The following is a 27,930-nucleotide window of genomic DNA, read 5'->3' on the forward strand; positions in this document are numbered from 1 at the left end:
TTCCGGGTTTGGTAAAACGTTTATTCTATCAAATCCTTTTGTTGGTTTATTTTGGTAGACACCTTAATAATTTAAAAAAGTGGGGCAAAATAATAAAAAAACTCTAAACTGCAGACGGAGTTAACACTGTGATACTGATATTTTGCATTGTAGTTTTGTTGTGTATTGGTGAATGGTTGATCCGTATGTATTTGCCCGAAATCCTTGGATCTGCCTCGAAACGGGGAGTTATGGACAAGTAAAAAAGAACAAGGGAGTTTAAGTGTTGCACCGGCATGCTAAGTAGAATACTTCTGGCGATCGTAAGCGGATGCGAGCATGATCCTCTCGACGATCGGTGAGTTTTCTTCCCGATTTGTTTCGAAAAAAATGGCACTAAAACGAAGCCTATACTGGTTGTGTGGTGTACGTTCACATATCTTACCGGTTCATGTTGGGGGAGTGTGTGTATTTGTATTCTTCGCATCTTTATATTTTTACCATTTAACACTGCTTATTATGCGGCTGTACGGAACGACGGTACCCAGGAATGTGTATCGTTTTGAATGGCGAGAACCCAAAACACTGTTTTTTTTATATAAAGTACGAATAGTAGCACTAAAACAAAACTAAGCTAACTGCTAAAACGTTTGCGGTGCCAGAGACGCAGAAGGGTGATTTCCTTTACCCGTCACAAAAACCGAAGGGCTCATCTGTCCGCGGACGACGCGTACAACACCGGACTGCGGTGAAAAGCTAGACATTCGAAAGATTTGTTACATCGATAGGTGTGTACAATTTGTGTGGCGCGCATCGTAATACGACCGGATGGGCGACTCGACTAAACAAGATGGATGGTTCATCTTGAGGATCACCACTAACCACAAGGGGGGGAAGGAAAAGGTTTTTGTTGAAATCAATGCTGCTGTTGGTTTGATGTTAAAGGAAAAGGGTACAAGTACTTAATAAATAGAGAAAGAAATAGCTGCTTGTTATTGCCCGATCTATGTAGCTGTTTTTTTTTTACTTTGTATCAATAAGTACATCTCATTTGCCACTAGCTTGTTGCCACGCTAGGGTTGAGGTTTGACACCGACCGGGAAGCGCTGACGTGATCTTGCGTATTCTGTTTAAGTATTTCTGTGCGAATAATTCTTGCGTTTTTCTTCTATTGCGCCTCGCAATCGACTTTGAATGTTACTCCTGCGCGTGCACGAAATCTAATAACCCACGTTGTTTTCCATTTGACTTTGTCTCAGGGCGTGCGCCTGGTTTGTTGGTGTTGCTCCGTCTTTACACCTGATTGATCGGTTCGTACCGATGGATCTTCGGCACCTTCGACGGGACAATGTCCTCCGTCAGCTTCTGGTACACGAACGAGTTCTTCGAGGCAAGCAGCGCCTGGCGGTAGCGTTCGCCGCGTCGCTTCATCACCTCCGTCAGCACCTTCACCACGACCAGCAGCAGCATCGAGATGCCGAACAGGATGCAGGCAACCACGATCCACACCGACGACACGGCAAACATGGACCCATTCTCCAGTATGACCACATCGTCCACGCTGGCACCGTCATCCTCGTACTCGCCATCATCATCCTCGTCCGCCTGCTTGCCGGTCAGGATGCCCTGCTCAATCTTCTGGATACCGTTGGCGGCGTCGAGAATGTTTTCGCGCTCCTGTTCCTCCTCGTCGTCGTCATCATCATCATCGTCCTCCTCATCGTCCTCCTCGTCGTCCTCGTCGGCGCTATCCTCATCCTCGCTGTCGTCGCTATCGACCGAATCGTCCGAGTAGTCGTCCAGCTCGTTCTTGCTGTCCACGATCTTGTTCGACTTGGCGTTCTTCGCTTCCGCCATCACGTCCGCATCTGCAGCTTCGGACACATCGTCCTCATCCTCTATGTTGTATTCTTCGTCAGATTCGGAGTACGTCATGCGCTGATTCGGGCTGTCGCTACCACCGCCCTGGCAAATTTCCCAAGCGAACTGGCCCCACTGCTTCAGCGTTGCCGAGTTGTCCGTGCGCAGCTCCGTGGTCATCTCAGCGTGCGTCACGTGATCGTGCGTGTCGCCAAGGCCCATCGAGATCTGAAAACGTAGACCCCGAAGCATGCAATTAGATAAGGATAAGACATTTCGGAAGATAAGGATCGGCACACAATCTTACCTGTTTCTTTTGCAGCCAATCGATCAGCGTTGGCAAACGTTCGTTGCAGGTCAGCGTGTTGTTGCGGATGTCCAGTACGCGCAGCTTGCCCATCGACTCCAGATCGGAGACAAACACCTCCATGATCTCGTTGTACGACACGTTCAGGCGCTTCAGGTTCGGCAGGACCTCTTCGCGCTTTGTACCAGCCGCCGAATCTTCCCAGATGGTGCGCAGATCGCAGTCGCTAACGTCCAGCTCGCTCAGGTACTGCAGCGGGTGGAAGAGCTTGCTTGTCAGGGTTGCGATTTGATTGCCGGCCAGGTTCAACTACAAAAACAGAGCAAGTTTCATTGTTAGTTTCAAATCCGATCACATCACAACCGAAGCGAGAGCGGCTTACCGTGTTCAAGTTGCGATTGTTCTGGAACGTCTTCTCGTCCATATTTATAATCATGTTGTTGCTTAGGTCCAGGTCCATCAGCTTGTTCAGGTGGGCAAAATAGGTCGACCGAATCGTCTGCAGGTTGTTCCATGCCAGGTTCAGCCGCGTCAGGTGCGGCATCGTCTTGAACGTGTTGTCTGCCAGCTCGGAAATGTCACAGTTCGAGACGTCCATGAAGTACACGGTGAACGTACCGTTGAATGAGATTTCGAAGCCTTCGTTTGGCAGGCGCTTCAGCCGCGGGTTGTTGTTGAGGCGGATAATGTCCAGCATCTTGTTGCCGATGAAGGTTTGCGCGGAAATCTGCTCCAGATTGTTGTACGACAGATCGATCTGCCGCAAGTTCTTCAGCGAGATGAACGCCATAGGTTTGATCTTCTCGATGTGATTACCCTTCAGGATCAGGTTGGTCAACCCATCCATGCCCTTGAACATCGTGTTGTGGACCGTGCGAATCTGGCAGAAGCTCAGGTCAAGCTTCTGCAGATCGGCCGTTACAAAGTCTACATTGTTGGTGATCTTGTTGTGCTTCAGGTGCAGGATCGCCAGCGACGTCTTGGCGAAGATGTTCTTCGGCAGCTCCACGATGTTGTTCATCGACAGGTCCAGCTCTTCGATCGTTTCCACATTATCAAAAATGCCCTCCGGCAGGTTGCTCAGATTGTTCTCGGACAGGTTGATGTAGATGATGTTCTTCAGCTCGTTGAACGCGTTTGGCTGCAGCTCCTGCAGCTTGCAGCGCGAAATGTCCAGCTCCTCGACCGTCGGCGCCTTTAGCATGTAGTCCATGTACGGCGTGTTGTGGTTGACGCTCTGCATCGCGCTCAAATCGTTGCCAGAAAGCGTCAGCAGCCGCAGCTTCGTGTTGTTCGCGAACGTGTCCGGATGGATGATGTCGATGCCCGAGTTGGTCAGATTGACCGAGTACAGCTCGTCCAGCCCGGCGAACGCTTGCGGGCTAATGTACACGATCGTACAGTTGGTGATCTTGATCGAGACGACGTGGCTGAGGCCAATCTTTTTGAAGAACTCTGGTCCGAGCTCGATCGGGTACTTCGGTCCAACGTCCAGCACCTGCAGGTCGGTGATGTGGGAGGTGAACTTTTGCGTCTCCAGATCGAGCCGACTGCACGTGGCAACCATGTACGCGTGCATGTTACGCTCGCAGATGCATCCCCGCGGGCAGTAGGAACTGTTGGACGGCTCCGCATTATCATCATCATCGTACTCATCGTCGTCGTAGTAGTCTTCAGCGTTCTGTAAGTGATAACGTAGTATTAAACACAATGATGGTGGAATTAAACCTGATCATATACTAACATCCTTGCCAGCTGCTTTGTTCTGATCCTTCGTTTCCTTTACCGGGTTGGTTTGCTTCTTGGCCACTTCCTTGTTGACCTTATTGGTGATCTTCTGTGCTGGCAACGTCTCCGCATCCTCCTCCTCATCGTCATCATCGTCCTCATCGTCATCATCATCGTTGTCCTCGTCATCGTCGTAGTTGTACTGGTAGTCCATATCCGCATCATCGTCGTACTGATCCAGAATTTCTACATTCTGCTTGCCGGTGGTGACCGCCTTCGGCTTCGCAGTCGTACTAGGAACCGCCGGTTTGGCAGACTTCTCAGCCGGTACCTGTGGTTTCTGGAAGGTAGAGATAAACCCAGAACAGTTTGTTATTCGTTTGTGTGATCAGCGGCAGCAAGTATCACTCGGAAATATAGTGCTGACGGGGTTAGTTCGCTCTCTCGATCACTTACAAGTGGTTGAGCCAGAACTTTGTCTACACCGGAGAAGTCGATCTGTTCGTCCGACTCATCATCATCGTACTCATCGTAATTGTCTTCGGTTGCCGGTTTAGCGACGGGCTTTGCGGTGGTAGATTTGGAAGGTTTCTACAGGGAGCCAACGGGACAGAGAGCAATAGAAGAAAGCGGTAGAAGAGAAAGCCATAGCGGGATATTAGAGAACGTAACTAATCGTGCCGCCAGTCGGGGGGCACCTGATCATGAACCATGCATGGGGAAAGAATAGGATGTAACGATGAAGATGGGAGGGTAGAACGATCAGAACGGAAAGACATTGATGTGGCATGCGTGAAACATCACAATATGAACACAGAAAGAGCGACATAAAATGACTTGAGTGGTCACTTACTTCCTCCTCGATTGTAAGTACCTCACCGCTTAGATCCTCCACTTGATACGAATCATCAATGTCCTTCGTTAATTGTGAAAGAGTTTAGACGTTTTCCATTAGCTTCCCTTGTGTGGTACAAGCTACTACTACTACTACCAAACCCGTAGCAAGGCTATGTACTTACCACACTCTTGCCGTTACCCTTCAGCAGTACCTCCTCGTAGCTGTCGATATCTTCGTTGATCTTTACCTTGTTGATAGCAACCGAACCTAGGGGCGGAATAAAGGGAAATCATACCGATAAGCAGCTAATCACTCGCTGCGCATTGTTTTTCGCTTCGTTCGCACTTACCAACGGTGGACACTTCCGGCTTCACCTGCTTGCCACGCAGCGCATACATCGGGTTCAGGTCGGCAGCCTTCTTCGTCGGTGGAGCGACATCGTCCTCCTCCTCCTCATCATCGTCCTCATCGTCATCGTCGATGAGATTTTCCTCCAGGTCGGGCAGCATTTTGTTGTACCGAGGATCCTGCACATCCACACCTTTGGTGCTGCTTTCGGCAAGCATTTTGTTAAACAGTGGATCCTTCGCCTTGGGCAGGTCCGGCTTGAGAGAGTTCACGGTAAGCGCACATAGCACTACCGTGAGCACCAGTAGGTACTGGCACCTCATGGTGTGAACTGAGACCTGAAACGGGGAAGCGAAGCAGTAGTTGGAGATTAGCGTTTTGTTGACTGCGATGCGGTTGTGTGATCGCGAAATGGAACTGTCAGAATAAATATTGTACTAGCGGTCGTTTACATTTGGGAAGCGGATAGTCAAGGTATACTACAGCACTTGACATTCCTAGACACTGCCGTAAGCTCGGTTCGTGGTAGTGGAGAGATAGTGATTCTTCGTACACACAGCTAGAAGTCATGGGATATAGCTTGTTCAAACATTGGAAAACACGGATATAATAAGCGAATAGGTGGTTGCAGTGTCGGGAAGCTCATTTACGTCAAACCACTAATTCGTTTGCTAAACCATAGTTCGAACCATCATCTCCGAAGTGTAATTTCCCTGTACAAAGGCGGCAAGGCGTAAGTAGCACGCTATAAAAATGAGTAGTTTAAAGACATAATAAATCTCTAGAACGCTCAGAGTTCATAACGCCACGCACGAAGGGCACCACATTAACTGCAATTTATGTTTCACCAGTTACCAAATCGAGCTACTGCCGTCGGTTGATTACACTTTACCCATACTCGAAAACACCGTACAGAGACGATGGAGAGGCGATCATGATGTTGGATTGTTTTTCACACATCAAAAACTGTATACGCACTGCCCGCGGTACTGCCCGCACGGAGCACGGAGCGCGCAAGTGTTTACATGATTCGGGTGGGAACAACCCTGGCTGGTGGGACCTGGTGTGTGTATGTGTGCTGTGTTGTTTCAGCTTTAATTCACACACAAAAAACACCCAAACCATCCGACAAAAAAACTGATTCGTTTATTTAGGCACTTAATTTCTTTGGCGCCTTTGGGAACTACCAAACGCCGCACTTGATGGTGAAGACGCGCCATATCCGTAGTTCATGGAGGAGGGAATGTTTAATTATTGCACGCACAATCACGCTTATTGCTATTCTCTACACTTCATGGTGCAATCCAAGTTAGACTATTTTAATGTTGTTTTACCATCTAAAAGGTACACCTTCCAATTCTCGTTAGAGTCTGGCTTGTCTCGTTCCGAACGTCTTTTCTGCTACGTTCGCTCCTCCAGGTGCCACGCATCGCTGTTGCCGTGTATATATGGTCAAGCAAGCTCTTAAGCAAGCAATGAGTATGACGATGATAACGACCACGACGATGACGACGAGCTAGATAAGAGCCTCCGAGCTCTCTATGTAGTGTGGTGACGATGATAACGACACAGACCACAGGCCAAACAACTGCGATGCGCGATAGCGAAGGGGCTGCTATCTCACCCAGGCAACTCGACAGTTGGAATGCAACAGCAGAACACGACTCATCTTCAACGCGAACCTTCTGTTCTGGTTCATGGTTTAGAATTACGCCACGGACTGAAAATGATCGGAGCGTATATTTTGCAAACCATTCGGTCCAACAAAGGGCGCTGCGATTGTTCTGTGATAAAACAACTGAGGGGCGTTATAGTGTACACTTCTTGCATTGGGTCGTGTGCGCTGTGGTGCTGTCTTGGAATTCCATTTTGCATTACGTTTTGATCCGGAGGCGTGTAAAATGCTTTCACATGGGTCCGTTGGTGGGTTTTGGTATGGAGCTGCAAATGACATGCAAACAATCGCCCAACAAAAGAGATACCAATTTCATATTGTGTATAACCATTCATCAGATTCTATGACGCACTGATGACGAACCTGCGCCACCCTAGCAATTTTTGGAGTTCCTGTGAATCAAGTACACCTTCGCTAATTTGCACTCAATGTGTGGAGAGCGATTTTGCCACGCTGAAATTTGCTTTGTCTGCTGCTAAGCAAATAGGAAGGCCTTTGAATGGGCGCTTATGATCGTAGCTTATTAAAGCTTTGTAGAGGTATCTTCAACCAAAAAATATGCCCACAACACTACAAAACCGAGGGTCCTCTGTTCATTGTTTCGGATGCCGTCTTTTGAACAAGTTTCTACAAATGTTCATCGCGGCAGCTGCAGCAGCCACAGCAGCAGTGATGCTTTAGTGTCGTTATGCAATCGACACTGACAGGGTGATAAACCAGGCAAAAAAAAGGCCGCGAAGATCGTATCGGGTTCGCGTGCTGTGTCACACTGCTTCACACATAATGGCCGACAAACAGACGACGGGCCAAATTAACATAACACATCTAAACGCGCGCGCGCCGTTAATGGGCCACAATTCATCCTACCTCATGGGGTGGAAAAGGGACTGTACATTTGGACCCATTTTATGGTGCAGTGTATGATGTTTGTGCCGAGTGGTGGAAACTACCACCCTCTTATTATTGGTTGCAGAGGGTGCATGAAAAATCGATTTCCGACATTTTCCTCGAAGATGTCATTGGTGGATGGATGGAATAATTTCGAGTGAACCTTTCCGGCACATGATCGCAGTCTGTATAGCGGCGTGATCTGTATACTAAATCGGTTCCAAACTATCCGTCGATCTTTTTTCCTGTAGGTCTGGTCTTTGATCTGTCGGCTTGGATCGGTTCGGCAGGGGGAGAGAGAAGATGAGAGGAAAAACAATTTCACTTTAGTCCGCCCAATTCCCGACGTCTTTCCTTTTCGGTTGCCGTACTGCCCCCTCTGAAGAGAGTGGATATCGTCGTTTGGTTTGGTTTGTGCCGGATAGGCATGCTGGTACGGGAAGTCATCCAAGCGAAAGTTGCTAAACTCTGTGCTCTTGCACGGTACGACCCAACGCAAGCATCGTCAAATAATTTCTACTTTCGTTTAAAGAGTACTTCGTGGAAAAAAGGTGTGACCTGCACAGCACGCTCTTGCTGCAGTGTGACTTCATAAGAGTGTTGAAGGTTATTACTGAACAGTAAGGAAGACTAAGGCTATTGCATATAAGGCAGCTCACCATCAAGCACCGCTATTGGGCACAAAATGAATCATTAAACTGATACACTAATTGATCAATCCGCACGGTTACAGTGCACATTTGCATAAAAGTCTAACTCCACTTTGGTACAAACTGTACCGTAAAATGCATCTCCCGAACACGGACGGAGGGGGGGACGTTAACTTCCTTCTTTGCCCTTGTTTTTGTTTGTTTGTCTGTGTGAGATGGTTCGAGTTTCCTAATATGGGCGCTTACACGTCTGACAGAGGGGTTCTAAGGTGACGTCGTCGTCGATCGCCGACGCTGTGTAGCGGCAATGTAGTCACAGACACCGAAGGAGCGGTTTCTTTTTCTGAATATTAAATTACCCCCCCCCCTCAGCTTCTACTATCGCCACCCTGCCTCACCACCAATCTAACGCTTATTTGAAGAAGGCCGGTGGGCATTGCGTGCACTAGTAGTGGCGGCGATCTACAGCACACTCGCGCGTTTATAACTTCAAAGACAACATCCGAGAGCGAGGTAGCAGTAACGCAGCAGTTAATCGACCGAGCTTCTGACTTCAAACTCTTCCCCCTGCCTAAAGCGCATTGCAAACAGGCGGCCCGGTTCATTGCATCCAAAGGGAAGCTAATTGAGCTGAGTAATTGCATTTTAATATTCTCGTCTGCCCAAAGGGTAAGTGGATGCTGTGCGATTGGACACGAGGAGGATGGGAGGAACGCAAATACGCAAAATCAATTACGGTCAAACGCGTAAGCCCTCAGCGTTGCGTACTGCTGGGGATAAAAACTGGAAATTTTAAACCTTTAAAGGTGTTTTAATCCGGAGGCGCATGTCTATTACGCTGACAGTTGGGGTTGATCATTTATTTATAATTTATTTCTGAATGTTTTAGGATAATCCAATAATTCCAATTTGATCTTAATTAATGTCTATGTGAGAGTTCTGAACTTGTAGCCTGCTTAATCGGTCAATCACTGTATTATTAACTCACAAAGTAAACAGTTTAGCTAGGATTTAAACTTACGACATTTCTTGTGGCGCTGCTCCACCTATACACACGACCATTTAAACGACGAGTGAATCTTCCGGTAAAAAGGAGCCACATTCAAAACACCAACCCGATTCCACTAGCAAAAAAGATAGCTGTACCCCTCGCAGCGCTCTGTTAAATAACGCTTTCTGCACAACGACCCGATTTGATCGTATCCCCCGTACAGTGGCGACAATCGACAGCCACGAGCTGAAATGTAATTAATAATTCGTTATGTCTTTTTAATATCCCATCAACGCTTTCGCTGTACTTCCGTTCTAGGGGGAAACCCACCATCGCCAACCGCAACCTCCGGCTTCGGCTTTAATAAACGTTCGATAATGATCAGCAATTGTGGGCGCTTGGAAATGCGCTTGATCTGTGCGTATGTTTCGAAGTGTTAGACCCATTAATTGATGCTGTCGCAGATGGGGCGTGACGGTACAATTGCGATACTGTTGTGAATCGCAGGGTTTGAAATCGTCATTCATGATCATGACACTAGATCGCGCGTGTCTCGGTTAGTCTCGTGTGTTTTTTCACCCGCTATTCATTTTTGCCAAGATGGACCTTTTGAACGATTATGACACATTAGAGTTCAAACTACGAAGGTTTAAATTATTAACTCGGATTTGATCCGATGGTTTCTCAATATGTGTGAGAGAGTGTGGAAGGCTCCCAAACCCTCCTTTCCTTACTAAAAGGGGGCTAGAATCTCTCTTTCGCTTAATAGTTTACAACTCCCCAGTTCTGGTCACAGCTCCCGTTCACTGTTAGTTTAACCTGCCTGGAGGGAAAACGCATCTAATGAAGCATAGTTTATGTCGATTTATGAGTAAGCATGTCTTCATTTCCCCTCGTCAAAGAGTGGCCACCGTGCATATCGTAGCCGCTCTTGGAATAAATAAAACGATCCGACGAAAGATGCTGATACGGGATCGCCGCACTTAATCGAAAAGTCCCGTCAGCACCTGTGTATGTGTTTATGTGTGTGTTCTTATCTCGCACGATGGCGGTAGCTTTGGTTTATGCTGCGGCACACACCCCGTACGCAGATGGGTTATGAAAAGAGGAATTGGGGAAAATGAAACAAAAAAAGCGCATACACAGTGGAGAAGAGCAAACTTAAGACACGGTACAGGCACGAATAATTACTTCTACCCCACCCAGGGCCTTCAATAATTTTCTCTCTCCTTCAGATATCATATCTCTCTCTCTATTCATCTTTCTCTCTCTCTCTCCTCTTGTCTTTCTCGCTATCTTACTTTTATACGATCGCGAAGAAGCGGTTGGTTAACCTCTACGCGCGTTGCGCTATCCGTGGCGTTGCGCGAAGTTCTGTTCCGAGGCCATTTCCGACTCTCGCACACACTACCCCAGCACAGAGCGTGTGTACAGAGTGTTCTGGAAGTAGAAAATTGCCTTCGAACCATGTGCCTGTGTGTGTCTGTGTAGTTGTTCCCCGGTAACGTTGGCCAAGGGAATTGCGCGTACAGATACTGATGCACTTTTGTGTCCGTTTGTGAGCATGCACACTCATACACTCACGTACATACAAAACGAACGCACCTTTCCACCCCCTCCCTCCTACCTCGACATGGGGTGAATGGGGTGGGGGTTGAAGTAGTTCTGCTCGCTCTCCCACAGCCCACACTCCTGCTGTTTAATTGCAGTGACGTGTTTTCCGTTGACCGCGAAACCTTCCTTTCGACGCTTCTTTTCACCAGGCGGGATCGATCTCCACACCCCGTTACATGACTTCATTCACCACCAACTCCATATGCAACCTGGGAATGCCAGGGGGATACACGATTAAAAGGTTACCGGGAAACCGGTGCGTCTTTATGCTGGATCTTTTGCTACCAGATTTGTCTGGCTTGTGTAAACATACCGGCTTTTCGGGACTTCCGTTCATAAATTAATCTATTCCGATTGGGACAAGAGTACAAGAATGCTGTCGCAGTGAACTAAGCTGTACGGGAAACGCCAAGCTCTTGCTGCAGAGAACCGGAAATGGGACGACGTGAAGAATTCTTGCAGCTCGGAGGGACAGAATTGGTCAAAACCACAAACCTTCTGAATGTCCGTGGAACGTGTACGTCAGTTGGAAACTGTTGTCGAAGATGCGGATGATGATGATGATGGAAAGCTGGCACTGCAATGAGGTTAGTGACCTCAGTATGGACACTGGGAGAAGTTGCAACCTGCCAAACAGGCTGTCGCAGCTGCTGCTCTGGCTCAGTTTGGCGATGTGGTTTTGGACCTTCAGTTTTGGAGTGAAACAATTCACAATACATATTGAAGTAGTTTCGTCGAAAACTTGCGCGAAGAGAATTATTAAAATACTGAAGGCTTTACGTGTCTCGTGGTTGCTGTTGATCAATTGAATTCTTAGCATACGTGCAATTGTGATTGGAATTCTTCATGTAGAAAAACCAAATCAAGTTTGTTTTGAAACTGACGACACTTCCAGAACAAAAAAGCGACGGCGTAATATCTCTACCAGGTAGTTTGACCGGTACTTTACATTCATCAAACCATCTCTCGCTAATGGCCTCTAAATTATCAGTCTATGGTTAAAACCCAAAAAATTATGATCATTCGTACGCGAAAGAAATCTGGAAATAAGTCCTACACATCGTACGGAACGGCAGCAGCAGCAGCGGCATCCGTAAATTCTACCGTTCCCATTCGTCATGCGCTCGTCAGCCATCGATCAATCCTCGCCTCGCCTAAAGGAACGGTCAGTTTCTACCAGCTAGCACCGCGTACATTCGGTACGTGATTCTTCCTTCGCTAGCACCACAGCACACACCCGGGTGGGTAATAAATTCCCAACCCCCGTGTGTAAACAACATTCGTACATAGTTGTAATGGTTTGGAGGGCAAACGCCTGTATTTGCTAGCTACCACGATTCCCTTTTGCCGATGGGTTGTGGGATGGGGGTTTTGGAATGCATCCAAAAACCTAAACATCGTATTTAATTTCTGTAATGGATGTTCTCGGTCTATAGTTCAACGATTCAAGCACGATCGGTTTGCGTGTTATGGCCAATGGCTTTGCTAAATGTCTCAAACGGTTTCGAACGGTTTATCTGCGATGCATTAGTCTCTTGGGATATGGAAAGGGGAAAATAAATGACGTGCCAGCTCGCTACCGATAAGACAACGGTTCAATCCCAACCTCGAAAGGGTTAACGCTGTAGACTAAACTGAAAGCTTCTTGCAAACTATTGAGCGGCGCCTGTAAGCTTTCAACTCGTCTAGCGTCGCTCGGACCAGCCTGGAAAGGGTAGAGAATGATATTTGATGGGAGGAATCCAATACGACACCGCGATCTAGCTGCCTCAAGCAAGACGACACTATCGAACAAAACGGTGGTTGACAGCTACGATCGAGAGGTAGAATATATCAATCACACGATCCGTACGTCTATCGTACAGCAACCGAACGGAATGAAACGTACGTACCGATGACAGAATTCCGGCTTCCATCGGGCAACCGCCAATGCCATTACGCACTTCAACAGCCTGATTAGAGCGAGTCAATGTGACGCGACACTGCGATGAAGTACCTCTGTGCACAGATGAAATGTGGAGCCCAATTTGTGAAGCCTTTGCAACTGTATAAAACACGCTGTGCTGTGTCGTGTGTACGATACAACACGGCAGAAACGGTGCGATTGTGTCGGTCTGTGTATAACTATGCATTATCTAGGTACTACCCAGGCTGTACGTGGGTAATGCTAGTCAGCGGCTAGCTACAACAAGCAAGCTTTGGCCGCTGCGTGCCTGGTGTCTGTGCGCCGCAGCACTGACGGTTTAATTAGAATGCGATGCATGCGGGCACGATGACGCAGAGATTTGCTTCGAAAGCCGACACGGGCGACACCGGTGGCAATAAATTGTACCCTTGTTGCTTCGATACTACTGCGGCTCCAAAGTCAACGCCGCATCGTGCCGCGACGTGCCGAATGGAAGGAATCGGTGTTGTTGATCGACGGCCGTCTAATCGATCGTCGTCGCCATTCGGAGACGTCTAATACTCCCCCTAGCCCCCTCCAAGAGTGCCTGTGTCTGAACGTGTGAGTGTGAGGGGACAATAGTTTACGATCATAAATTAGTTCGTGGAACTATTTCCAAACACTGTATTCCTTTCGGAAAGCTCCACTGGAAGGAGTTTTAGGTTTGAAACAAGACAAAACAAAAACACAAAAAAAATCTCCATAGAAAACGATGATTTACCGTTTATCTCCTTTGCGGAATTGATGATCGAACCGTACCGAAATTGGAGATCGAGACGGTGGTTCCACAAGGCGACTGCCTTCTTTACACACTATCAAGCTGTGGTTCGATTGATTTTATTTCACACACAGAAAACCACCGCGGTCCACCGAAAAAAATACACCAAGATACTGAGGGCGATCGGGAATCCATAATTTATGAGCGCGAAGTAGGGAATAAATTTGATTGTCGAGTTTTTCATTCTTGGGATCTGTCTGGGAGTCCACCGAGAGCATGTCCGTCTCTGCATGGTCACGATCGGGCGTTGCTAAAAGAAACCCATAAAATGATAGTACGATAGCACACATAAAGCGGAGCAGTCCATTCAAACATTCAGTCTCGGGGCAGGGGTTAGTTCATCCCGCCATTGTTCTGGCTTAAATCCTCTGCCATAAAATTAGACCTCAGTCTTTGCCCTTTTGTTTATGACTGCCGCTGGCTTGTGCGTGCAGCGATTTGTTAGGGGGTGAATGTTACACAAATCGATTGGTGCATGTTTAACAGCGGTGAAAATCGGTTTCTTCCCGTTTTAAAGGAAGCTGTTAGTAAAAGCGTGCTAAACAAGCTGGGAAATAGTGGCTGGCTGTGTCTTTTGTAGGGGTGGACATGGTAAAACTGATATTCGCGTGCTGTAAATTAATCAACCCAAGCTGCCTCACCCGTGCAAAGTGCTCTGTTGTTGCTGGAAAGTCCTCATCTCGTCCGGAATGCGTGTGTATCAACATCTAGCTGCCTTCAAATTCCCAACAAAGTTCACACTTTGCGAGAACTGGACCACCAGTAGTGCACGTGTGCGTGCGAGACGTTTCTTGTTGGCAAATGAGCGGCAATTAGCTGACATTCAATATTGCGGGATAGTACGCGTCTTTGCACCCGTTCAAAATTGCAAATGCTTCCTTCTCGCTCGTCCTCCTCAACTTTTTTCGTGAGAAAATAGCGCAAACAATTTGGTGTTGTTGGAAAATCCACCCCGCTCTCGGTGCTGCTAGTCGTCAGTTTCACGCGTGTACAAGTGTACAACAAGTAATTAACACTGACAGCTTTACAACATGGATTCAAGATTCCATTTTTGCTGCGGGATGCAATAGATCTTCAGTAATTTCAAGCAGACGTTGTGGAGATGCGCACTGTTTGGAAATGCATTTTATGTGACATCCGATGCGGCAGCTGCTGTCGTGGTGCGGTACCCCATCGGATTATCAAGGAAAAACGGGCGATCACACTTTCCGCATCTTTGCGGGGTGTAAGTGTGTATTTGTGATATAAAATACACGTTCCAAACGCGGCAGGAAGTACAAGGCCACACGGATTAGAATTCCGTCGCGAGCTAACATCTTTTAAGTCCTACGCATACAGCAAATGTCGAAAACTTAATCTCAAGTGGGTTATGGCGTTCGGTGGAGGGAGAGGCCTTTATAATAGCGCTCGCTAAAGTGATGTCTGAAAAGCAGCTGAGAGCGAGGAATGTTTGCAGTGCAGAGGACACGGGCACAAGACTTTACATACCATCATCTTGGGGATCTCACCTCACCACAGCTGCGATCGTGACGGGGGCGCAATCAAGTGTCGCATTTTTATGTAAATTCAATTTACCCGTACCGGCACTGTTGTTGGAATTGTGCGCTTATTTGCATCATCAACAATAAGTAGTACCGTTTCACTAGACTGGGGAGGGGAGTTTTTCGTGCTCATAAGAAAAGTTTTTGATTGTCTTTTAGAGAACACGTTCAAAACGTAGGATTAAGATAGAGAGATAGATTACACATGATTTTGTGGAAGATTATGGTTAAATGAGTGTATAAGACCATTTTGCAAGTGTCTTGATGACTTAGTTAAATGTAAAAAAAGTGTAATTTCAAGCGCTGTTCGAAGCTATCTCGTTCTAAGTCGCAATGTTCTTGTTCATTGTTTAGCAAATCTGGAAAACTGTTGCTCACCCTCTGCTACACAGCTCCTGAATGTCTACCAATATTCTTAGAACGCATCACCGCTCTGAAAATCCCAGTTTCCATACCAGCTGTGCATCCAAACACGATTGCGTCTTCGAACGCGATAGTATGCGAGTGACCTAGAGATGCTGTCTAACGCTGCGGTGCGTCAATTTCAGCTACACGCTAATACCATCCTCAAATAATTGCTTCATAATATTTGCAAAGGGCGGTAACTGAGAGGGAGAAATTCCGAAAAGAAAAAACCTTCAACAATACCCTACGCGCGTTGATCTTGCCGGGAAGGGGAAGGCTTGGCTTTAGATGTTCGCTTTCATAACTCATCACTCCCTCTCTCTCTTTGCAATGAGCGCACTTAAAACGTCATTTAAGGCTGTCACATTTGTTTAACGAGCTAGATTTATTAACCGTCAAACTGGTCGCTCAGCTTCGTATACTGTTACGTGACAGTGATGAACCTAAACTATCGATCTTTTCCAAACGAACGATCGAACGCGCGACATCAATAAAGTGAACGTTTTACCGTTTTTAACTGCCGGAAACCACGAGTGAAACCATAAACCTTGGTAGGCGACGGTGCATGGGGATTGCTCGTAAACTCAGGTGATCTATATACTAATAATACACCTTTACCTCAGTAGACTGCCTGTGATCGAACTGCACTTCCGGTGACGGCGAACAATAAGGAGTTGGCACTGGAGTCAAACGTAAGGACGTGGGTTCCACCCTGACCACAGTCAGAATGAATGATGCATTACCATTTCACAACTGGACACCACCGCAGGGCATTAGGCATGCAAATGGAGCGGAAGGCAAATGGACCACAAATAGTTCATTGCATCTCCCAGGGTGGTGGCAGCGATCCTATACTCTACATCACACGTGTGGTCTCTCGATCACTGTCTCGATCTCCTCGGCTGTGTTGCGCCTCCCTGCCTATCTCCTGCGCGCTGATAGGTATTTTCAAATTCATTTGTTAATGCAAGCACTCCACCGTAGAGCCAAACGTGTGCTGTAAGTACTGACGTAGTCGACGTCTCTTCTACCGGCTGTTCGGCATTCCGACTCTGGCTTGGTAAAGGTGTGAGCTGGCGTGATGCAGTTTCACCTTTACGAAAAGCCGCCCCGTACTCGGTGTGTGTGTGTGGTTTTGGTTTCCTCCTAACCTCTCCTCTCTAGTTTGGAAGCCACATTTCATCGTTTGCAGCGTTGGTTTGATTATTTGCATTTTTATTTACCTCATCGCGTTCCACGTGCCAGCTCGCTTCCAGAGGGAACTCTGCTGCTCTGGACAAATTAAGGCGCGGGCCAGTATTAAACGAATAGAAAGTAGAGGGGAGAAAGTAGAGGGGGGACGGGATGCGAACGGTGTTACGGTGTTGGAGTTTATGTGATCTTTGACATATTTATACGGTGCAAGCTATTTTACGAGGCAATGCGCCGCTGCATCGCGCGGCGAAAGCGGACCCGTTCCCCGAGGACCGGAGCAGATGGAAATTTGAGATGATGTATTGTTTTTCCCTTGCCTATGGTTCTCCTCCTGGCGTTCAGCTATGCCCACCCCACCATCACATGCCAGAGATCATTTGCGTGAGATGCATTTTGGTTGCATTCTTAAACCATCGTAGCAGGAAGAGAAGGGCGAAGGGTGAAAATGTGATGTTTTCCGGGCGCACAAAAAGGAAGGGTTTGTGCGGCTTGCAAATGGCGACGATTTATGACTTTGGTGGATATAAATTAATTCTTCGTTGCCTCACGTTGCCTTAAGGGGGCCGCCGACATTTGTTGGTGTGTTTTGACAGTTCGGCAATAGCAGTCTACCACGGGAACAACAAGGAAATGGTGAATCAGTTTTCCTCAGTTTTCTAATACCGCAGCTCCCATCTACTATGCGCCGAATAGGGCTTTTTATATAGATACATCGCTCTTGTAATCTTGAAGATCTTTCCACTTCCTGCCACGATTCCAAAACAAGAAGCGCTATGTCGTCGTCGTCTTGCCCGGGGATGGGGATTTGGGCGTGGAAGGTTTGCCTTCATGATTGGAATTTCATTAGCGGAGCTTAGAAGCAAAGATTTAGAAACGATGAGCAATGCATATCAAACTAAATTCAAATATTCCCTTTTACGAAAACCTCTCCCCGCCCCGTACGAACATTATGCATTATGGAACGGAGTGACTGCATCGTCACACTCTTGCCAAGTAAGTGTGATTCCAAAATTGACCGTGTACAGAGAGCGTACCAAAGGGGGGGAAACCAAAAACTCTACTGAAACAAAGAACCAAACTAAAAACCGTCATGAATATTGATGAGACTGTTGAAATGAATCTCGTACAAGCTGGCGTCGAGGAGTTGTTTGTGAAGCAAAAGGCGCGAAGGCCTTTAAGGTGTGCTTCGCTCCGTAGCAGTATAGGAAGTGTGGTTGGCTGTGTGGTTGCAAGATCATTTTATTTGCAAACCTAGATGGTTCTAGTGAAGGTTTCGATCGGGGCTCTAACATGATCCAAAATGATCCAACGTGAGCAGAACCAACACGCAGATCCAACATCCATCGCGTCAGAGTTGGACGTGATCGGAGAACGATTTTAATGAAGCCGTTAGTGCTTTCTTAGTGCAAGCGAAACCCAAACAAACAAAGGCGTCCACCATTGCAGGGACGTGTGCTAGCCTCTGGCCGGGGAAATCAGGTCAGCCCTCGTCAGCCCTTTGTCTGAATCTTCTTTCTCCAGTGCGATTTTTTTTATTCTCTGTACAGGCTTGTGTTGCCTGCAAGCAATGGGAATGCATGTATCTTTCAACGCGTCCGCGTTGTGGCAACTGCAAAGAACGCATCCAACAAACCACTTGCAAAACTGCATCGATGAGACGGAAACGAATGAAACGAAGAAGTGATATTACCCTTACTGTCACCATTGGCTTCGGCCCCACCACAGGGTCTTGCGAGCGAAAAACTTCATTAGCTAACTTCCAACTTCAAGAAGGAAGTGTCTGGAATACCAACATGCATACGCTCTACCCCAAAAACCTTCGTGATCATCTTGTCCCTGCTCCACCGCCAGCGTTACTACAGCCTCTACACTGCGAGTGATCTTTGCCAGTTTGTACAAGAGCTTTACCTGCCATACCACCACCACCACCAACCGATGATCTGTGATGGTTTCCAGTCCGTAGAGTGGAGGTCAACCCACGCATCCCGAAACCGAGGCTGCCACTCTCTCTACCGCGTGCTGTTGTGTGTATGGGTACCGGGGTTCGCTCTTGTCTATCGCTTTGTGTCATTTCTTGCTACCATAGCTGTACCGGCACAGGCACAGATGATTCGCGCCGCCAGCTTTAGCCTATCACACCCCCCACCAATATGTCTCATGTGGTGTGAAGTTCGTTCCTCCAACATTAAAGTCCCAACGCCAAAGGAAGAAACGGGAGCACAGCAAGCTGCCAAGCTGTTGGAGCAGTGACTTCCATTCCCCACGTTGAAAGCACGTAAAAAGCTGCATGACCTAAGCCCTTTCCAGCGTTTGCGGAGAAACCGCCGGTGTGCCATGGGGACGTTGTGCGCGTTGCAGAAAACCGGTTTGGTCGGAGAGTGCTCCCACATTGTCGTGGCGGTGCGTCAGAGCCGTTTCGTCGTTTGGAGGTTAGAAATTGAAGCGAAGCGGGAGTGAGATTGATCCGAATCGATTGTAGCGTGTTTCGAGATCACATTGTTGTCTGGTGGTCGCTCTGGGTGCCATATGTCAATTGATTGAGGGTGTTTGGGGCTTTTAAGCTGTTGCTGGCAGAAGATGATCTTACATTTTTTTAGTAGAGAATGAACACTGTATAGGAGACCATCTGAAGTGATGGCTAGTAAGATCACCTGTTGCTTTAATTTATTCCAAAACAAGAAGCACTTCCCACAATAGCCTTCACACGAACTTACAACTTGATCAGTTTACTGTTTCCAACAAACGGTAATCGTCAGCCAGACCATTGTGAAGGGTAGACATAACATGGTACAGTACAACCATGCTTATAAAGATACGAACAGTTGGCACATGTTAAATGTGAAGTTTCATTCCTCGTATCACACAAACGTTTCCCTTCAGAGACGGTGGCGCCATCGAGTGCACTTCTGACAAGCAAGGCAAGCACCTAGAATCCCACTCACCCGGAAGGTACATAACTTATCTAGCTTGGACTTGTTGTCCGCTTTCTAAACCAACAAGCACGCGCACTGCAGGCTCTATTTTGCTCTATTCTAGCACAAGTAGACTGTTTACAATTGGTTTACCATCGTTTACAAATTCAATCATGCACACCGGAGGACGAGGTTCTCCGGGTTCTGTTGCCTGGCGGTTGCTAGTAGCGTGTGGACAAGTGCACTAATTAACACAGTTCGTTGCCTTCCCGGACAGGGCGGACGGGAAGGAGGTGTTTTTATCAGTATCAGGCTGCACCGCACTGCTGCTGATGCACCCATTCTTTGCATTAGTTAGATAATGTTAATTGTAATGGATTTAATCAACTCTCCAGCGCTAGCATTGAGTTAATAGTAGTGCAATGATGGATCATTACTGTAGCCCTTCACCCTGTTTGGCTTCGGGACCTTAGGAGGCTATCAATAATAGACAGCGGAAGGTGGTGATTCAGTTATGATGTGCACGAACATTATGACTTGTCGTTCCGAATTTTTTGATCACGCTGATTGAAGTTAATTAAACTGTGCAAACAATCTCACCTACGTCAGCACATTTCGGGTGGCTCGGAAGGCAATGCATCTGACACGATGCACGTTCTCTGATAAATGACACTCGAAATTTGACCATCAGTATTTCCCCAGCAAAGGGGTTAGGGGAATGTGGTAGTGCTGTTGACTTTTATCAACCAATACGAATTCTTCTCACGTCTTCAAGCACCCACCCCACTGGAACACGATAGGACACGGCAGGTGTGGCAGAAGTGTCCCAATAAGCGCCCCCAGCGTTGTACTCGATGCACCTCTCGCACGGGGAATGTTCTTTGTTCCGTCAGACAACGGACAGAAAGGTGAGATCTGCAGCGATCTCTTTATCAAGTTACGTGAGATTAAGTTGCAGTTTATTTTAACTGTGGTAGTGCTCCATTTTACCCTTATCATATGAAAGACGAGCCTGAGTGTGTTGGTTGTATAGTATCTTCCCTGTAGTATAAAAAAGTGTTTCTAAAAAAATCTCATTTCTAGTGATATGGTTCAAATGGTTCGAATAAAGAGGTCTATACTGATGGATTTTTCCAGAAAAATATGGTTCATCTTCCCCATGTCCTCTGTGATGGTTTATGGTTTAAAAGATATCTCAGATCATCTGGATATTTATAGTCCCCCCTCGAAAGGTCTAAAACCTTTTGACAACAAAACCATCAAGACAGCAAAGCTGGTACACTCGCTAATGATGCCACAAGAGCGATAAGTACGTGTTTGAGTGATAAGCAACTACATTTTAATGCCATTAAAGCTTCTGGAGAAGTAGCACCAGTATCGCTTGAAGATCATCTGTCTGGATCGGTCTGCTTAGCTGTAACGCACTGCTGATGGAAAAATTACAGCACACAACTGTAAGTTGTGAGTGCAGAGCCAGAGTACGGCGTTATCTTCAAACTCTGCCCGGGCCATTTTGGATCAAACGAAAAAGAGTTGAAGAATGGAAAACGCCCGGATCCTGCGATCGCTATGGACTGATGACAATCGGTACCATTAAGCTAGTATGAGCCAGCTGTTTTGGGCCAGCGTGTTCCAAACGGCCCATGGATTGCGAGTATGTTGTGAAACAAAACACAAAACTTGCAGTCGTTGCGAAATTGTCTGTTCCCGGTTGGCAGCCGGCAGCCAGTTGTCTCTGTGCTCTACCTTACGAATAGGTAACTGTGTCTGTTTCCTTGCTGCTGCTTTCAGGGTAGTATGATTCAGAGATGCCGCCAATGGATTTAGTCGTTCTGTTGGTGTTGCACCAGTTGCACACGGTTGGGGTAGATGAACGAAAAAAAAAACCGTTTCATTTGTGGCGAGCACACAGGATGCCGGATGATCCGCAATCTCCATCAAATGACGGCTTTGGCGGGCTCAGTGTCTGTCCAGAGTGAATCATCTAGATTGAAGACCGCTTAGCGACAGAGAAAGTTTGATTACAAATCAAAGAGTGCTTCCAGTAGTCGGCTAGGTTGATGTTTTTTTTGCTCTCCCATTTCTTATTTCTTCGCCCGGGTTTTTTTGCAACACAGCGGACGAAAGATCCCGATATCGGGTATGTGTCTGAAAAGCGCACGCGACGGTCGCTGGAAACGATCTCCGGCGGCGCCATCTTTTTTGTATTCCTACATGTCCCGCAACGGGCTTCCACCTTTATTTTCTACCCCCTTTTTCATACGCGGGTAAGTCCACAAATGGCGCACGGTGATGTCGGTCGGCGATAATACCTGGTTCACCTTGAATCATCATCATCACCATCGGTCGGTCTGCGGGGTGAAGTCACCGTGCCGAACTGAACATCGCCGCCGCCGCTCACGAATCGTCAGCAGGTGACAAATATTGGTTCTTCGCTCGGAATGCTGAGGGTGGAAGGCCACCATCGCGCTTCTGCGCGGATCGAATTTCTAGCCAGCTGTCCCGTTTCGGTGCCTGCATTGAATGTGAGGCGAGTAGAGTCGCGCTCAAATGAGTCGAAAGCACCTTGAAGAGGAAGGTGCTTCAATGTCCATCTCAGACATGGAGCTTTGCGGACGGACGATCGTCAAAGACATCTTCTTAGCTCGTGCACGCCAACGACTGATCTTCAGCCAATGTCATCTCTGCGAGCACACACACAAATATAGCCAAGCACTTTAGGTTGACAGTTGATAAACTTCTTTGCTTCTTTTTTTCGCGTTTCAACCATGAACTACCGGGTACCGTTATCAGTTGATGGGGCATTTTAATGGTACAGACACAGGAATCTAGTTAAATAGCTGAGAACACACGCTCAGAATTTCGCTTGCTTCCGTGTGCAAAGACGTTCCCTCGGACGCGTTCACACGATTCCGGGTGCCCTTGGCCATCATGATCTCGAGTACTTTCCAATTGAAAAATGCATTACCCACATGATGCGTCCGGACGACTTCCAGCAGACGTCGAGCGGGTGGAAGAGTTACAGATCGAAACAATCAGAGGGGGAAAGCAATATCGACAATCACCCATCACAATCACGATCGGCTATGATGATGCGTTCCCATTGATAGGGATATATTAATGCTTCAAGTGTGTGCAGCACAGACTTTTGTGTGCAATTAGTGAGCGTAAAAGTAACGTGCTGGATCGTGAATCGCGTGATTGTGCGCTCGCAATTGCTGCGGCGAGGGATAGTATATGCCAGACGATTTTAATCGCCCAACACTTGAGTGGAGAATTTATGTAACTTTTGAACCGAATGCATCCTCGAGAACCACACGGAATCTGTGAGAACGTTGATCTGTCTTGGAACTGCATGATGAGGGATTCTTTGTATTGAATTTTCTTTTTTAGGACCTTGCTGCCCATGGGAAGTGAAAATGCTCACAAATAAAGGATCTTCTGATATCCTGGTGTTAATGAAGGCCTCCAAATGAAGCTGGACGTTCATTCACACTGGGCTGGGATTGTGGTCTTTGTCCCAGCAATGCTTCCAGCATGCCTAGCAGGTATAAAGCACATTCAACAAGGATAAAATCAATAAAACAATAAAGAAACACACATATCCTGATCCTTTCCCAAACATTCTCTTCCCTGAGATGTCGTGCTAAGCGAGGCTGCAAAATTGGCAGGTTCAGGACAGGAGGATAGGCGTATAATTTGAAGTTTCTGCTGCTCTGGTAAGCTTTAAACCTCCCGAAAGGGAAGATTCGTTTTCATGGAGCCCTGAGAAAATCGATCATTCATCCCTGGTGTCTTTGTTTGTGCAGACGCAATGTGTCTCCGGTGCAAAGACACACAAAAGAGCGTCAGAAGGGATCCTTGCCGTATATCTCTGTATGTGTGCCACATAAAATGAGGTCAGCGTCCGAGCATCGGTTGCCAAATAGTGATTCCCTTTTTACGGTTTCCACACTGCTGCTGCAGTATAATGTCACCCTGATGGTCACTAAAGATGCAGGTTGTCTCCAGACACTTGAATACGGAGCGAGAGAGAAAGGTATCATCCATCTACCTGTTCTGTTTTTGGGGTTGACACAAAGGAAGAAGCACCCAAACATAAGCATAAGTCGCTGTGTTGAAGCGAAACCAAACCGAATCGTCTTAAGGTTCTGGCAGCGCATGAAGCGCGCATAATATTGGCTACCTAGAATCCATTCTTCGCTCGGTACTTTTCCATCACCGTGTACTTCTCCTCCCCGTCCGTTCGGTCAACAACATCGCTCAACCTTTCCGAAAACAGCCGCACACACAAACGAGTGAATGCGCTGAAAGCAGAAATAAAAACCAATCCCTTTTTGTTTTCGGGCCCTTCTTGAACAGCAACGGGATGATGGCTGCGAAGACGTCGGTGAAGAAGTCGAAGCAGCGACAGCCTGCACCGGGAGGACCGATGCGCAAAGCGGAAAGAAAACTATGCTCCGTTTATGCTTATGCTTCTGGTGGCTTTGCACCACTACAGACACTCACACACAGAGCGCTATAAAGGGAGGAGGGCATGCGTGTTATTTCCCACATCGATCTTGGCCCAACCTTACTGTGGTGTTGGTGTTGGCCTCCCTGCTGCACAGCAGATCACTGCTCTCTCTCTTTCTTTCTCTCCCTGCCTCCTTCATCTGCTTCATCGTGCGGCGGGGTTTTGTCGGCCTACACCTTTTCCGTTTCGCTTGTTGCGGCTTGAAGAAAACACACAGAAAGAGCCAGAGAGCCGCCTTTGGCGAAAACGGAAACCTTTGTGTGTGTGTGTGTGTGTGTGTGTGGCAGGCAAGCAGGCAGACTCGGGTAATTGGTGGAGTTGAGGGAAGCAAATGGGCTTCTTCTGGTGGCGGCAAGCGAACAGCCACCACAAAACAACACGCAACATGGCGGCGACAACCGCGCTGCTGCACCAGAGCGCTGGCTAGTGTGGATGCACCACCGGCGGCAGATGCACCGGTTGCTTGAAGGAGAGGGGTGGCCACAGTGCAACAGTTCTCCGATGGGTGTCAGGCTAGTAGAACTATGTTTTTCGTTTCTTATTGTGTTTTTGTTTGTTTGTTTGTTTGGTTCATTTCGCGGAGGTAGTCATCGAAGAAATAATGAATTTTTGTTTAAATAAAAACGCATCTGAAAGCAGAATCAAACAGGTCGTATGTCAAGGCACTGTGGCAAGAAGATGGGATCGAAATTCAATAATTTGTATGTAACCAACACATATAAACGGCGGTTCCATACGTTCGATCGTGTGCGGCATAAGTCTGTTTGCTTCATCAAACTTTGACTCGTTTAGCGATGACTTTCGCATAATTGATTAATTAAATTTTCAATTAAACCATATTGAATCGTGAAGGAAAAATGGAAACAATAAATAACCCATCAAACATGCAAGCTTATGAGCAGTACAGTAATTGGAAGAGATGATGAGAATACTGCTAAAATAACGATGAAACAAAGCAATGGTACTGGTACAAAGCACATAAATGATATATAAGGTACAAGAGGTAAAAGAAAAAAGAATAAAAACATGCTTACTAGAAAAATGAGTAGAAAAGTAAAGTAGAATAATAGAAGAAGAAATAAGAAATAAAAAACATAATAAAGACAATCAAAAGAGTTTAACTTGAAATGAACGAACCATTTTAAGCAAAAAATTTAAATAGACGCGAAATATTTAAAAAAATGAAGCATAAGTGCCATTTTAAGCTTGACTTAGTTCATTTCTCAGAATTTTATAAAGATTTCAACGTACATGCTGTTCTGGATGACGTCAATCTGTCAATCTAAGTGTTGCAGAATTCCTACCAGTCCTTAAAACATTCCACTCAGAATCTTAGAATTAAACAACAAACGTGGCCTTTTTTGTTACAAAAAAACGTGTCAAAACGTGGGTATGTTGCAATGGAATTTTAATCCATTTCCCGCTACAATGTGTTTACACAGCAGCATTGGTTACGCCGTCCATCGGCCGGTTCGCGGGCCGATAAGCGATTTACCATGTTTGCTGGCAGACATTTACGGCTCCCCTCCGGGGAAGGTGGTGTTGGAGGGGGTGTTGGATCGTCGTAGGATTGATTACGAGCGTCTTCTATGGAAGGCATTCATTTCACGCCGTGTGCACCTAGATCCACTATATCGGCCAAAAGGCTTAAAGGTCTTTCGTGTGACAACTTTTACGACATCAGCACGGTAACACGCTAAGTACTAGCTACCCAGTTTTTGAAGTTTTTTTTCTTCTCTTCAATAACACGAGTAGTACGTCTTTTGCTGCTCTTAAAGCAGCAGCACCCTCATAAAACTCAACACATGCGTTCCGCGACTGACCGCAAGGAACCGTAGAAAGTCCGACGTCTCTTACCAACTTATCTTCGCCCAGTAAAGGTGGACAAAGAAGATTAAGATTTCGAGGTGGGTGACGGTGTGTGCGCGTGTTGTGCGTGTGTGTGTGTGGTTTGAAAATCTCCAGCGAGACTTTTGTTTTCATATTTGACAAATTCAAACATCCCTTCAACTCGCCCATCACCGTTTGAGACCGCCGTTGTTGAGTCATGATGGAGAATTGAACTGTGTTCGATCGATTGAACAGCTTCTCAAAGGGAACGCGTGGCGCTGGTGGGGTTGGGGAGCGCACTCGCGATCATTAGCGACCGCGAATGGTTGGTGTGCGTACCGGACAAGGCTCCGGCGCAAAAAGCACCACCACCAACAACGCACACGTGCACACGCACACGCCTTCACCTGGCCTGGCGTACCTGGCCAAATAAGTTGCTTGCGCAGCGCAATCATGAACGCCCGTGCGGCGACGACGACGACGACTTTTGTTTGAATGCGTGCCATGATGGTGGTGGTCGTGGGGTGTTTTTTTTGTCACCGCCCCGTATGCCATGTCTCTCTGTGTTGTTGTGTGCTGTGATACGCGAGCGTGATGACATACTGGGTCACTGTTTACTCACCTTTCTGGGGAGCTCTCGACTTCTCCCTGCCTTCGATAGGGGATGTTTCCGCGGGGCGAGGGTGGATTTTACGAACGGGCGCAACTTTCCACACCAATGTGCACACACACACACACACGTGTGCTGTTTTGTCACACTAACTACCTGCACAAACACTGAAGCACTTGCGCACACACACAGTCACGCTGTGATTAAAGGTGTTACTCCGGAAATTGCCAAGTCGTCGATCACACTCGTTGCTTATCTTTATCGATGGATTTTTGTTTCGCCTCTATTCGACACTTTTGTACGCTTTAAACTCGAACCGAATCGGAATGCTAAACAGCGAAAGAATGGGGTAGGTGGGTGGTTAAAACATATACATTAAGGGTAGATTAAATTTGAAGGTGGTAGAGATGACACAGGGAGATGGTGAAAGAGGAGAGAGACATACGAAAACGTTATGAATGAACATTGAAAATCAAACAATCAAACAAGAATCAGTTCCACACACACATACACACTCGCGCGCACACTCGCACACGTCCCAATGCACACAGGCGCACACACACACACAAGCACAGCGAGCACACACACGCAAACACTTTCCAGATAAATCTTGCACTTGAAAATTTACGATCCACAAAATACAAAAAACCGTATCGAGATGGTCTTCTCTTCTTCCCCAACTGAGTTTGGAGAAGAAGTAGAAGAATAAGAATAGGAAACGCTACTAACTTTTCCAATCGGTGCGAAGAACTTGTTGAGTTCGGAACGGGCGCACGCTAATCACGTGCGTGCAGTCACTTGGAAAGCTGTGGAAGAACTGTGTGTGTGTCGCTTCGCCCATCCAGGTTGAGCGATGCGCGGTCGGTTTGGGGTGTTTTTCCACGAGATTTTATGGCCGTTTGTTCGAGCCCGCTGTGCGAGTGCGAGTGAGCGAGAGAGACTGAGGGTGTCAAAAACGTAATGAGTACAGTGCGTGGCGAACTTAACGGAAGGGTGGTGCAGGCATGTAGATTTAAATGCGCAATATATGATTTTATGCTTGTGGTGTAAAATTTGTTCATATCAGGAAAGGTGAATTCTGAAAAGCCTCATTAAAAAACTGCTACTATTAGTTTATATCCAACAGTATTTAAATAATTTATTTTAATTAAATTAGCATAGCTGGAGGTTTGTTTATGATATTTTTGTAGTATACATTCTTCGAAGTTATTTGATCAAAGAAATCAACAAAATATCTTTTGTAACGGTTTTTATGTATGAATTAATATTATGATAAAAATACAAACGGAGAACTTAATTTTTTTCACATAACTACATCATA

At 46.8% G+C, this 27,930-nt stretch overlaps 1 protein-coding gene across 4 annotated transcripts; it reads right to left on the reverse strand.

Annotated features, from left to right (window-relative positions):
* On the reverse strand, window positions 1-27,467 carry LOC120897882. Of its 4 annotated transcripts, XM_040303033.1 has the most exons (10): window positions 27,339-27,467; window positions 26,622-26,938; window positions 5,062-5,398; window positions 4,894-4,979; window positions 4,728-4,790; window positions 4,331-4,465; window positions 3,891-4,214; window positions 2,529-3,827; window positions 2,147-2,455; window positions 1-2,067 (listed from the first exon to the last, which is right to left on the reverse strand). In XM_040303033.1, exons 3-10 carry the CDS (start codon window positions 5,381-5,383, stop codon window positions 1,273-1,275), a joined length of 3,333 nt encoding a protein of 1,110 aa, XP_040158967.1. In that variant the 5' UTR covers window positions 5,384-5,398; window positions 26,622-26,938; window positions 27,339-27,467; the 3' UTR covers window positions 1-1,272. The 4 variants fall into 4 exon arrangements, with proteins under 4 accessions (XP_040158967.1, XP_040158966.1, XP_040158968.1 ...); XM_040303032.1 differs by lacking the exons at window positions 26,622-26,938; window positions 27,339-27,467 and adding an exon at window positions 6,395-6,509; XM_040303034.1 differs by lacking the exons at window positions 4,728-4,790; window positions 26,622-26,938; window positions 27,339-27,467 and adding an exon at window positions 6,395-6,509.
* Window positions 27,468-27,930: the final 463 nt, after the last annotated feature.

Source organism: Anopheles arabiensis, chromosome 2 (assembly GCF_016920715.1).
Source record: "Anopheles arabiensis isolate DONGOLA chromosome 2, AaraD3, whole genome shotgun sequence".
NCBI classification, from domain to species: Eukaryota; Metazoa; Arthropoda; class Insecta; order Diptera; family Culicidae; genus Anopheles; species Anopheles arabiensis.

Excerpts from the sequence above, each read along its gene's own strand:
- LOC120897882 (XM_040303032.1), bottom strand. Across the intron at positions 4,215-4,330 it reads AAGTTCTGGCTCAACCACTT|AAACCACAGGTACCGGCTGA; the intron begins GTAAGTGATCGA and ends TCTACCTTCCAG. Across the intron at positions 2,068-2,146 it reads ATTGGCTGCAAAAGAAACAG|ATCTCGATGGGCCTTGGCGA; the intron begins GTAAGATTGTGT and ends CTACGTTTTCAG.